The sequence below is a fragment of the Rhinatrema bivittatum genome, chromosome 3 (assembly GCF_901001135.1).
Source record: "Rhinatrema bivittatum chromosome 3, aRhiBiv1.1, whole genome shotgun sequence".
Lineage (NCBI taxonomy): Eukaryota > Metazoa > Chordata > Amphibia > Gymnophiona > Rhinatrematidae > Rhinatrema > Rhinatrema bivittatum.
The window spans coordinates 143,556,137-143,570,024 of record NC_042617.1 but is presented as its reverse complement, the minus strand read 5'-3'; the positions used below and the strand labels follow the sequence as shown (position 1 = coordinate 143,570,024).

Below are 13,888 nucleotides of genomic sequence, written 5' to 3'. Positions count from 1 at the left end.
CAACACTAACATTGTCAGTAATTAAATGAAGACAATATAATGGTGTGTGATGAAACCTTTCTCTGGTGTATGTATCTGAGAGGTGTCTTATCGCATGGTATAACAGTTGTAAATTATGCCAATGGAGGGGAGGGGGCAATTTTTGAAAGCCATTTCTGTCTTGAGTACAGAAATGAGGTCCTTGAAAATTTCCTACCTTAGCTACATATACAGTTACGCGTGTGATGTTGTGTAGATAGGAGATCAATCAAAAATAACACCCAAAATTTCACAATGGGGTAGATTTTATAAAAGTACGCCCACGCGTACTTTTGTTCACGCACCAGGTGCAAACAAAAGTACGCCGGATTTTAATAGATACGCGCGTAGCCGCATGTATCCTTTAAAATCCGGGGTCGGCGTGTGCAAGGCTACCCAAAATCGGCAGCCTGCGCCCGCTGAGCCGCGCAGCCTGCCTCCGTTCCCTCAGAGGGAACTTTCCTTCCACCCTCCCCCCCGCACCTTCCCCTCCCTTTCCCTACCTAACACACCCCCCAGCTCTATCTAAAACCCTCCCCCCCCACCTTTGTTTTAAAAGTTACGCCTGCGCAATATTGGGCAATATTCTCTCCATCTAGCTTGATGTTATCAAGCTAGGTTGAGAGAACATTGCCCAAATCTCATCTTGGAGTGAGTTTCCTCACTCCGAAGGCCAGAAAATCTTCACAAGAGACCACTGTTCTGTTCGTAGGTGTCACGTAGAATGGCAAAGTGGCCCCCTAACCCCCTACACTCATACCTAAACCCCACCTCGAGTTACTAGGTGGGCCTACCATAGGGATACAAATACCTACCTCTGGGGATGACATCATAGCCAGTCTCTCTCTCTCTCTCTTTTTCTCTTCCCGGCCCCAGGCTCTTCAATTCTCCTCAAATAGGCCTTATTTATTTATTTTGCATTCTTATATACCGGCATTCCTGTAAAATATACAGATCACACCGGTTTACAGTAAAACAGAACTGCCGCCGGAGGGTGTTACATAAAACCTTAAACAGTAAGAATAGAAGCACATTCAAAACGTTGGAGAAACATTAATCATTACAGCATTAAACACTGATCATTAAATATTAGAGTGTAAGAACATACGAAACGTATGGAGAAACAAAGGAACAATTGCAAAACATAAGAAGCTTAATGCGGAATAAATTGTAAGAATTTGATACAGAATAATAGTATATAATACATTAGACGTGATGCTTAGATTCAAGGGAGAAGGAGGGAATATATGAGGAATGAAGGGAGGGAGGAAGGGCTGGGGGGGTAAGAAGGAAAGAGCGGGCAGCAGTAGCTAGGGAAGAAGAACCCCGATGAGGCCTGGGAGGGCTGGGTAGAGAGTGCAGCGTGCTCAGTTTATCATCAGGCTTTAGTCCATGTCCTTCGAACGGCGTCAGAGTGGGCTTGGGTTTCCGGGAAAGCTTGACTGAAGAGCCATGTTTTTAGATATTTCTTAAAGGTTTGGTGGCAAAATTCTTGACGTAGCTCTGTTGGCAGAGTGTTCCATAGAGTGGGCCCTGCCATTGATAGTGCCCACTTACTTAGAGAGGATTTGGCAGGAGGGGCAAACAGGGAGCCTTTATACGCTCTTCTGACAGGTCTGTCTGAAGTGTGTGGACGGAATTGATTACTGAGTTTGAGAGGGGCGATGTTATGGGAGACATCGCAAAAGATGATAAAACCTTATCACATGCTCACGGCAGCTATCACACAGCCTAACGCAATTCAAAGAGGTGTAGTTAAAATCAGTGTTACAGCTATGCGATAGCTCTTCGCAGACAGGCTAACCCAGCCCACTCTCCGCCCCTAACACCTCCTATTTTCTGAATTTGCATCACACCATACGATAAGGTGCTATCGCATGCGTTAAACACGTTTTCGCATTTTGATAAATGACCCCCTATGAGTTGTACATTTCTCCTTATGCTGGAATCTCCTTGGAAACTTAGAGGTTGAGCTGCCTTAAGCCTTGCTACATTCTTCCTTGTTTCAAACTGTTACTACTACTATGCTTGAATGTTAGCTGTTAATGAGTAAAAATAGTTAGGAACTTGAATTGTGTTTTATTTTGCAGTCATTATTAAGGACTGGAATGGTACAAGGCATTACAAGAGTTGCCACAAGGAGATAAAAGTCCAGTTCCAGGTTTTGTTTTGAGTTTAAAAGGGGGTAAATCCCCCACATGGATGTCCAAAACACAGTTAAGCTAGAACTATTAGAATTCAGTCTTTTGCATAGAGCCTTACTTATTGATTGAGACTGGGGCTAAACTCATGATGCTAAGGATTAGCTACATGCTAGGGATAAGAACCCTTTCCCTTACTGTGAGAGATTTTAAGACTTATGAGTGGGGAAGATTCTGGCAATAGAAAACCCACTGATGTACAGAAGGCACTCCACCTCCTTAAAGTCCTAAAGACCCATATCTCGAAATTGCACCTCTAACTGTAGAAATCAGCCCCATTGACACCCTGAGACTATTCCCCACATCATATTATGCAGCTAAAAAGTACCTGATGACTTTACATTTCTGCACACAGTTTGAATATATTGCTGTTGTGATGGATAATACTAAGCTGATGAATTAATTTTAAAAAAGCAAAACTTTCACACATAAGGAACATTCTTATATATGTAGAAACCCTCCCAGATCTCGATTAGAAGCAGAATTTTATCAGAAGGAATATTCCACTAATATGGGGAGGAAACGGAGAAGTAGTTCATGTGGGTGTATAGCTCCCTCATGTGGAGTTGAGAATGCTTTGTTCTTAGGAGGTAGTTTTAAAAGGAGATGCACGTGTTAATGTAACGTACTATCACAGCAATTTTAAAAAAGCCATTTACACGTATAAAGTGCACTAACACATGAATATCCTGTGAACAATTCAATGGCATATATTGTAGCAATTTTCAAAAGCCCATTTACACTGATAAAGTGCATTTAATTGTGTATAACTCAATTTTAAGCAAGGAAATGCTTTTTAAGATCTGGCCCTTTGAGTATATAACCCCTTTGCTACCATCTTAGAGTGTGGAATTTATTGCCCTTCCAGGGACAGCTTGTCCATGGCTGTTCCCTGGCTTTTGTTTGTTTGTAATAAAGAAGGCCTCAGGAGTCTCTGGACTGAGACCTGAAAGGAAACGACAGAGAGCTTTTGCCTTTTTTTGAAGGACTGTGTCAGGAACAGTGCAAACCATGTCTGGAACCCAGATCATCTTTTATGTTTCCCAAGGTAGGGCTTTTTCCACCCTCCTCATCTAGGGTTTTGATTTCCGTCTTTGAGTCTCTTATTTTTGTCACAAGCATGGAGTTACTCAACCAGAGGCTCAGTGTAAAGCAGCTAAAGGCATGGTGTTTCTCAGCCAGGGAACAGAGGTGAACTGTAAGGATTTCTGAAGAGGACTCCTGCAGGAAGGAGTGAAAGGGAGAGAGATAGGGCTGCCTGGGCCTAGCACTAGGTTCACCATCATCTTAAGGAGATTCAAGAAGAAGAGGTATATTAAGATACTCACCAAGTACTGTGAATAAAGCGATGAAAGGAGAACGCCAGGAGAGGTAGAAGTGATTGGAATTTTTTTTTTCTGCATGGATTTTGAATTGGACAATAAGAACTATCCCCTATCAATTTGGAGGGAGCTTGCAAATTGCCCAGATTGATTGGATGGAAGAGACTTTAAATGTATTCATTGGATGTCACAGATCTGCTTAAAGACTTTAATTTGTATTATCAAATACTGAAACAACTCTGGAAAGAACTTCCATCAGTTTCAGCATCCATCGGTGAAGTTATGTTGGAAACCATCCAGTGCTTCCAGCGTGATTATTGCTGCTGTGATCACTAGTTCTACTTACAATTGGCTTTAAAATGGGATTTGACTTAAAGCTATGCATAGGGTCTAGAAGAGAATTCTTCCCCTCCTCCCCCACCCCCAGGGAATCTTGGACTCGCAGATAATTTAAAATCACGGGGAGATTTAAACTGAAAGAGACTGTTTGAGGTATGGCTCCTGGGGTCTTTAAAGTTACATATATTTCAGCTAACATGGCATACAACCTTCACTGTTTTTGTAATCATCGCTCATTGGACAACTAGTTCGAGTGGGGAACAATGATTATAAAAACTGGACAAGTTGTATGCTATAGCAGGCATAAATGTATGAATGCTCCTTACATATGAAAGTTTATATACCAATTCTGTTATTTTTCTTTGGATTTTGTTTTCTTTAGCGCTCTTTATTCAATAGGTTCATCACCTTTTTATTTATTTATCTTTAAAAAAAAAATGTATATACCGCCAGTCTGTGTTTAAGGCAGTTAACATAAGAACATACATAAAATGAAAAAAATATATATATAAAACAAAATTAAGAACAGTACAAGTTCATTAAGAGGAAACTGATGGGTGGATCTAAAACAGGATAAAAAATCTGTACTGGTGATTGATCTAATGCTCTTTGTATTTCTTCCATATTCTCTTCTTAATTACAGCACCTGACACTCTCACAGGTTGTTTCAGATGCATGTAAATCTTTGCCACATATTTTCTGCCATTGTTAGCAATGCAGTATCGAACTTGAGAAACATTCAGTTCCTGACACATGGCGTAATGGAGGTTGAAAAGTATAACTAAAGAAACGCCAGTAGTTAATAATGTACTTTAAACAGAGAGCCCTGCCTTACAGACTTCAATGTGATATGGTTCCACCAGGATGAGAAAATGATTTGTGAAGTTACAGATCACTGAATCATGACAGTCCCAGCTCTGTTTACAAATGAAGAATAAGATATGTTGATGTATAGAATAGCTGTTTTCTTTTGTCATGATGTTAGTATTATTTATTTATTTGATATATTGCACTTCCATTAACAAAACCATATATGATGTACATAGACAAATATAAATATAACACTATGATATCCTGTCACAATAGAGAGATTTACAGTTGAACTATAACAATACTGCCTTGTAATTTTGGATAACTGTTATGTCGTACATACAAAATCAGATGCAGAAATCAAACTTTCAAGATTTGAGATGATCAAATTAACTCTTTACAGTATATAGCTTGGCAATTCTCAACAGCTCTTATGTTTTCTCTTACAGGCTATGTACATGTTTTATGCTTTGGCTATCGTCTGTGATGACTTCTTTGTCCCTTCCTTGGAAAAGATTTGTGAAGTAAGTACCTAGTTTATACGTTTTGCCAGCATTCCTTAAAGTATCGATTCAGCAGTGATGCAGTCTTATAGCCAATGAAAAGATTCCAACAATAGGCTTCCCATATATTCATTTGTAAAGCATAACTTTAACTTGGCTGACTCAAAGATATATAGCTGAAACGTATAGTGCTCTTAGGAGGGAATAATAGCATTGTAGTCCATAGTTATTTGATATGACAGCCACTAGAAAATTGCTAGTTAACTTTCCTGGATGTGCTCTTACCTTCTGCATAGGACAAAGATAGCAAATGTGGTCCTTGAATGCTACAAACGAATCTGGTTTTCCGGATTTCTGCAAGGAATGTTCATGAGATATTTCTTCATATCTTTCATCCTATAACAAGTTCCCAGACATTTTTTTATTAATTTGCTAAACCAGGATAAAACGTATATTTCAGCTAACATGGCATACAACCTTCACTGTTTTTGTAATCATCGCTCATTGGACAACTAGTTCGAGTGGGGAACAATGATTATAAAAACTGGACAAGTTGTATGCTATAGCAGGCATAAATGTATGAATGCTCCTTACATATGAAAGTTTATATACCAATTCTGTTATTTTTCTTTGGATTTTGTTTTCTTTAGCGCTCTTTATTCAATAGGTTCATCACCTTTTTATTTATTTATCTTTAAAAAAAAAATGTATATACCGCCAGTCTGTGTTTAAGGCAGTTAACATAAGAACATACATAAAATGAAAAAAATATATATATAAAACAAAATTAAGAACTTCTTTGTCCCTTCCTTGGAAAAGATTTGTGAAGTAAGTACCTAGTTTATACGTTTTGCCAGCATTCCTTAAAGTATCGATTCAGCAGTGATGCAGTCTTATAGCCAATGAAAAGATTCCAACAATAGGCTTCCCATATATTCATTTGTAAAGCATAACTTTAACTTGGCTGACTCAAAGATATATAGCTGAAACGTATAGTGCTCTTAGGAGGGAATAATAGCATTGTAGTCCATAGTTATTTGATATGACAGCCACTAGAAAATTGCTAGTTAACTTTCCTGGATGTGCTCTTACCTTCTGCATAGGACAAAGATAGCAAATGTGGTCCTTGAATGCTACAAACGAATCTGGTTTTCCGGATTTCTGCAAGGAATGTTCATGAGATATTTCTTCATATCTTTCATCCTATAACAAGTTCCCAGACATTTTTTTATTAATTTGCTAAACCAGGATAAAACCAGAGCGCTTAAAAATTGTCCTGACCCATTCAAATCATTGGTAGCTCAGGAAGCTCATAAGAACAAAAGAACATAAGAAGTTGCCATACTGGGTCAGACCAAGGATCCATCAAGGCCAGTATCCTGTTTCCAACAGTGGCCAATCCAGGCTACAAGTACCTAGCAATTACCCAAACATTAAATAAATCACGAGCTACTATTGCTTAGTAATTAATAGTAGTTTATGGATTTTTCCTCTAGGAATTTATCCAAACCTTTTTTAAACCCAAGGACAAACTACTTAAAGAATCACAATCAATATAGGGGAAAACATGGCAACTTGGCATGTAAAGAAATTGAAATGATTGATTCTTAGAATCCCTAAGCCAACAGGATTGTTTGCAAGAAGAATGTTTTTTGATTGGATGCAGTTTCTTTTGAAGTATATGTGGTAATATGCTTTTAAATAGCTTTTCCTTAAAAGACAGAATATAAATGTTTTATTAAATGTCTTTTCAAAATAACATTGAATTATTTGCAATAATGATTCTAACTAAAATTGTTAACAGTTGTACATCTAAATTAGTAACACGATGCCTCAAGCTACATAAAATCAAACAGTTCCGTCTTTTCTTGTGAAGAAGGCATTAAGGGGAGAATTTTAAATCCCCGCGCGCATAAAATCTGGGGGTTACAGGTGTGGCCAGGCCTTGTGTGCGCCATGCCCTTTTTAGAAGGGGCACAGCTGCGTGCTTATATCCACAGTATGCGCGTAAATGCTGGGCTCCTTGAAAAGGGCAGGCTGGGGGGGGGGGGGGGGCGTGTTCTGGGCGGGACAGGACAGCGCCATTGTTCACTGTCCCAAAGGCCTGGCGTGCGCAACTTACTTCAGCTCGGGAGCTGAAGGTAAAAAGAAACCAAAACGTGGGTTTGGGGGGGTGGGGAGGAGAGGGGAAGGATAGGGAAGGTGAGGTGGGTGGGAGAGGGAACCAGGGAAGGCCGGGATGCGTCACGGTGCAGGAATTTCCTAAGTCCTCCCCCCCTTGCATGCGCCGCCCCCACATGCGCACGCGGATTATAAAATCCGGGGCTCATGTGCGCTTGGGCTCTGGATTTTATAACGTGCGCATGCCAGCACGTGCATGTTATAAAATAGGCGTGTCCATGTGCCCGCGCCGGGTAGTGCACGCACATGGACGCACACACACACCTTTTAGAATTTACCCCTAACTGTTGTGATTCATGCTATAGTGACCAGAAGGCTCGACTCCTTATATCATGGCTTACCCCAAAGACTATTGTGTCGATTACAGCTACTACAAAATACTGCTTCTAAGATTCTTATGTTTTACCACTTCTGCAAGAACTACATTAGCTCCCAGTGGAGCTAAGGATGAAGTTAAAAAATTCTTCAGTTCATCTGTAAGGAGTTAAGACAGGTGGGCTCATTATACCTCCAAGAAATACTGTCGGCTTATAAACCGACAGAGGCACTTTGTTCTCTGAAGGATTTGCTTCAGATTCCACTACCTTCTCAGGTATGATTAGAGCATGCCTACAAGACAGCTTTCATATAATTTTGCCCCCTATTTATAGATCAAAGATCGTTTTGAAATTCATACTGAAGAATCTTATTTGAAGTTCACAAAATTAGTTAAATGTTGGTTGCAGTAGTATACCAAGGGCGGGGGGGGGGGGGGGGGCAATGCCTCAGGGCTCCCGGCTAAGTGAGGGGGGGACGCAGCAGCTCCCAGTCTTCTCCAATCCCCATGTATAATTGAAAGCCAGAAGCTTAAGATATTGTTCGTGCTCTGATTAGCAAAGGGGAGAACCGTAAAGGCAAATGGTGACCTGTGAATTACTTAGCAGTACCTTTGTTGGTCAAGATAGAGAGCGACCAATGCAAATTCTCTTTTGAAGCCTACAGAAGTCCTTATCACCTATGCAAATTTTAAACTACCCTCTGGCTCCGCTACAAGGGGTCAGTTGGGGGTGTGCCATGGCTGGAAGCCAATGGTATTATCCCCTGAACTGCAGTGACACCAAGTGGACCTGGCTACAATTGCTAGGATTAATGGGCGGATTTTAAAAGCCCTGCTCGCGTAAATCCGCCCGGATTTATGCGAGCAGGGCCTTGCGCGCCGGCGCGCCTATTTTCCATAGGCTGCCGGCACGCGCAGAACCCCGGGATGCGCGTAGGTCCCGGGGTTTTTGGAAGGGGGCGTGTCGGGGGTGTGTCTGGGGCGGGGCCGAATGACGCGGCATTTTGGGGTGGGGCGCGGCGTTTCGGGGGCGGGCCTGGGGGCGTGGTTTAGGGCCGGGGCGTTCCGGGGGCGTGGCCGCGCCCTCCGGAACCGCCCCCGGGTCGGGTCTCAGTGCGCCAGCAGCCCGCTGGCACGCGTGGATTTACATCTCCCTCTGGGAGGCGTAAATCCATGGATAAAGGTGGGGGGGGTTAGATAGGGCTGGGGGGGTGGGTTAGGTAGAGGAAGGGAGGGGAAGGTGAGGGGAGGGCGAAAGAGAGTTCCCTCCGAGGTCGCTCCGATTTCGGAGCGGCCTCGGAGGGAACGGAGGCAGGCTGCGCGGCTCGGCGCGCGCCGGCTGCCCAAAATCGGCAGCCTTGCGCGCGCCGATCCAGGATTTTAGAAGATACGCGCGGCTACGCGCGTATCTTATAAAACCCAGCGTACTTTTGTTTGCGCCTGCTGCGCAAACAAAAGTACGCGATCGCGCAGTTTTTAAAAATCTACCCCTAAATTTATTTTTCCGCAGAAGGAAAATTTTGAGTTGAATGGACATATGGCATTTCTTGGAATCAGAACTTGGGGTATAATCCTGGACCACAGCCAATGAGGAGCAGGGGATCAATTGCTAATGAACTTTTTAAATTAGGTATAAAAGAAATGTCTTTTGTGTACAGGCAGAACGAGGAAAAGGACAGAAGGACATAGCAATAAGGTGAGGTTCCTACCCCAGCCACATGGCTGCTATCTCAAAGGAAAGAGCAGTTGCAGATAGATGGGAGAGTTCCTCATAGCCATAGCCTGTAGAATAGTAATTATATAGCAGTGCCAAGAAAGCAGTGGTTTGTTATTTTGTAGTGAGGGAAAAGTATGAGTTTCAAGTATTTCCTGACCTTTTGTTTCATTTATAGCTAGAAGCACAGTATTTAGAATTGTATCTGAATATATTCAGTATCAGGCTGACTTAGTTGCAGGGAAATTCTGAAGATTTGTCACGATTTTATATAGAGTAGAGAGAGAATTTATGTTTTTTTGTGAGATCCGGGACTTCCAATCTCCTGTGAGTATGTGTGAGAGACAGAGGATAAAGTTTGTATGCTCCCTTAATCCTCAACAATGTAAGGGTTACTGGAAATCAAAATTTCCCAAGTATGGACAGCAGGGGCTTTTTAAAAAATCCTTATTAGTTTTAATTATTGGGTGTTATTTGATATATGTGCTGTTTTGAAATATTTTATGGTGCCTGGGAAATTTTAAAAAAATGTATATGATTTTAATTTATTCTTTGTCAGTAGTTTTAAAATATTATTTTATTAATATGATTTTACTATTATAATTGCTGCTTTATGTTTCTTGATTTTATTTGTTTTATGAGGAAAGGTGTTACTGTTTTTCCATTTTTACACAGATTCTGGCTTCTTGGGGTTTCCATTTCAGTTTTTGTCTGCATATTGCTGATTCTAATTTGTGATCCTTTATTCTGTATTTGGTGAGGGTCTGTCTTCTCTTTTTGTGTGACCAAGGGGAGAGATTCTACTAGTGTAGGAATCAGGTTTTTTTGTTTCACCAATAGGTGATGTATTGGTATTCTGGGTCCAGTGTAACATTTACCTGTGGTTTTTCACAGGTAGGGTTCTTGTTGTTTGAGTCCTTGGTATTACTACTTTTATTTATTTATTTATTTATTTATTTATTTAAAGTCTCTTTTATACCGACGTCCGTTCACACATCGCATCGGTTTACAATTAAACAGGAACAGTTGGGCGGAGCCCTTACATATAACATAGAAATACAAGTTAACTTTTGGGCAGGGCCCTTACATGTAACTGAGAACAATGAGGCTATAGGCACGCACTGCCGAGCCTATGCAAAATAGGCTCGGCGCGTGCAGGGGGGTTTGGGGTAGGTTTTCGGAGGGTATGCGCGTATCGTACGCGTGTACACCCTTTGAAAATCTACCCCAAGGATTGCTATGCGAAGTCAGACCAAGGTTCATTGAGCCTAGCATCCTGTCTCTGACAATGGCCAATCCAAGTCCCAAGTACTTGGCAGATCCCATAAAGTAGATCTAATTCCTATTACCCACTCCCAGGGTTAGCAATAGATTTCTTTAGTTTATCTGGCTAATAATATATTATGGACTTTTACTCCAAGAACTTGTCCAAACAACCTTCAAACCCTGCTATGCTAAGTCACCTTGGTCATGTCTTCTGGCAACAATTTCCACAGCTTGAGAAAAAGTACTTTCTATGATCTCTTTTGAATCTGCTGATTGCTAATTTCACGAAGTGTCCCCGTGTTTTTAGTATTAGTTGAAAAGGTAGATAACTGTTCTTTATTTACCCATTCCACCTGACTCATGATTTTATACATTTCTATAAAGTCCCCTCTTAGCCAACTCTTTTCCAAACTGAAGAGCCCTAGCTTGCATAGCCTCTCTTGATAGGAGATATGTTCCATTCATTTTATCATTTTTGTCACCCTCCTTTGCACCTTTTCTAGTTCTGCTTTCTCAAGATGGAGCAACCAAAACTGCACATAGTACTCAAGCTGCAGTCACACCATGGCTCAATAAAGAGGCAATAAGATATTTTTTCCTTTTTATTCTCCATTCCTTTTTAGATCATTCCTAATATTCTATTTGTTTTCTTGATTGCCACCACTCACTGAGCTGATGATTTCAATATATTGTCCAATGTCGACAAGGTCTCCAAAATCCTTTTCCAGGGTAGTGACTCCTAATACTTGTGTGGTTGGAGGGATAGCTGGATGATTAGAGATGAAGTTACTGTTCTCAGGGGAAATGAGCAGTAGTTCGGTCTTGGAGGAGTTTAATACTAGGTTTAAGTTGGAGAGGAGGCACCATTTTGCATGTTTCTATATTACATTTCATCTGTCATTCAGTTGTCCAGTGTACTGGTCTCACAAGGTCCTTCTGCAGTTTGTTTTAACAAATTTGATCACCTCGCGCATCATTCCCTTTTCCAGATCATTTATGAATATGTTCAACAGCATAGGTCCCAGTACTAATCTTGATGGTACTCCACTAACGACCTTTCTCCATTTGGAAAACTGACCATTTAGTCTTCCCTCTGTTTCTGGTTTTTTAGCCAATTACCAGTCCCCAATAGAGCACTGCCTCCTATCCCATAACTCTGTAATTTTCTAAGGAGTCTAAGTGTCAAATGCCTTCTGAAAATCCAAATACACAATGGGGTACATTTTCAAAAGCCATTTAGATGGATAATGGAAAAATTATCCATTTCAATGCCTTAGCCACTTTTTTTTTTTTTTTAAATGCTTACCTAGCTAAATTCTATCTGGCTAGAATTTAGCCAGGTAAGTTGAGGACATTCCTGGGGTGGGTGGTAGGCATTCTGGGGAGCAGCTAGCCGATTAATTTAACCGGCAAACTCTAGGCGTGCCATAGGGCAGGTCTAAAGTTAGCCAGATACCACATATCCGGCAAACTGTGACTTATCCTGGCATATATGGCTAAGAATCTATTTCTCAGAAGTCGCCTTACGCCCATCGATTTCGTACTTTGACTCTGCTATTAATGTTCATAGCTATGTATATAGTTTTGATTATACGTATATAGTGATTTGCTATATCTATTTATTGATTTTATAGACTTTGCCCGGCATAGTCAGTTCTATCCCCTATCCCTGTTTTAGCCCCATTGTTCTCAGTTACATGTAATGGCCCTGCCCAAAAGTTAACTTGTATTTCTATGTTATATGTAAGGGCTCTGCCCAACTGTTCCTGTTTAATTGTAAACCGATGCGATGTGTGAACGGATGTCGGTATAAAAGAGACTTTAAATAAATAAATAAATAAATATTCAGCAGTGTGACTGTGCCACAGGAATCCCAGTTAAGTTAACCAGATATGGGTATCCAGCTAACTTAACTAGTCACTTAGCAGCTGAATATTTACCCCAGTGTATTTTACTTGTTTGTTTATTTAGCAAAATTTATATCCTACACCCTTCAAAGTTTGAGGTAGGTTATATCAAAACATACTTATTAGCAATATAAAGCACAAATAAAACAAAAAAAATAGATACTATATCAATCATCTCACATTTATCTACATGTTTGTTTATACCTTCAACGAATTCTAGAAGATTGGTAAGTCAGCTTGGAGAAGAGACGGCTGAGGGGAGATATGAGGTATTTAAAATCATGAGAGGTCTAGAATGGGTAGATGTGAATCGGTTATTTACTCTTTCGGATAATAGAAAGACTAGGGGGCACTTCATGAAGTTAGCACGTGGCACATTTAAAACTAATTGGAGAAAGTTCTTTTTTACTCAACGCACAATTAAACTCTGGAATTTGTTGCCAGAGGATGTGGTTAGTGCAGTTAGTTTAGCTGTGTTTAAAAAAGGATTGGATAAGTTCTTGGAGAAGTCCATTACCTGCTATTAATTAAGTTGACTTAGAAAATAGCCACTGCTATTACTAGCAACGGTATCATGGAATAGACTTAGTTTTTGGGTACTTGCCAGGTTCTTATGGCCTGGATTGGCCACTGTTGGAAACAGGATGCTGGGCTTGATGAACCCTTGGTCTGACCCAGTATGGCATGTTCTTATGTTCCCCTTGCTAAAACAATGTTGATTTTTCTCCATTAAGCCATATCTATATGGCCAGTGATTTTTTTTTTTCAGAATGGCTTCTACCATTTTGCCTGGCACTGACTTCAGGCTCATTGGTCTATAGTATCCCAGATCACCTCAGAAATCCTTTTTAAAAATCAGCAATACATTGACCACAGGTGGTATGGCTGTTTTAAATGATCAGTTAGAGATTACTAGTAACAAGTTAGCAATTTCATATTTAGTTGTTTTAGAGCTCTGAATGAATGCCATCTGGTCCTGGTGATTTGTTACTCTAGTTTGTCCATCTGATGTATTACATTCTCCATTGTCATCGATATTTGTTTTGTTGCTCAGCATATCCACCATTAAAGAATGTTTCAGGTGTGGTTATGTTCCCAACATCCTCCTCCAAAAAGACCAAGACAAAGAATTCATTCAGTTTTTCTGCTATTTCTTTGTCCTCCCTGTGCATCCCTTTTGCTCCTCTCTCATCTAGCCCCCAACTGACTTCTTAACATGCTTTTTGCTTTGAATGTACTTGAAAATGTTTATATTAGTTTTTGCCTCACTGGCAAGCTTTTTTCTCAAAGTCTCTCTTGTCCTGTCTAACT

General features: G+C 40.6%; 1 protein-coding gene across 1 annotated transcript in view; it reads left to right on the top strand.

Annotated features, from left to right (window-relative positions):
* Positions 1-13,888, top strand: part of SLC24A3 (solute carrier family 24 member 3) — a 936,948-nt gene that overhangs the window by 582,626 nt on the left and 340,434 nt on the right. The window contains exon 4 of the mRNA XM_029593773.1: positions 5,140-5,214. Coding sequence (XP_029449633.1) covers positions 5,140-5,214 — 75 coding nt within the window. The remainder of the gene's footprint in view (positions 1-5,139; positions 5,215-13,888) is intronic.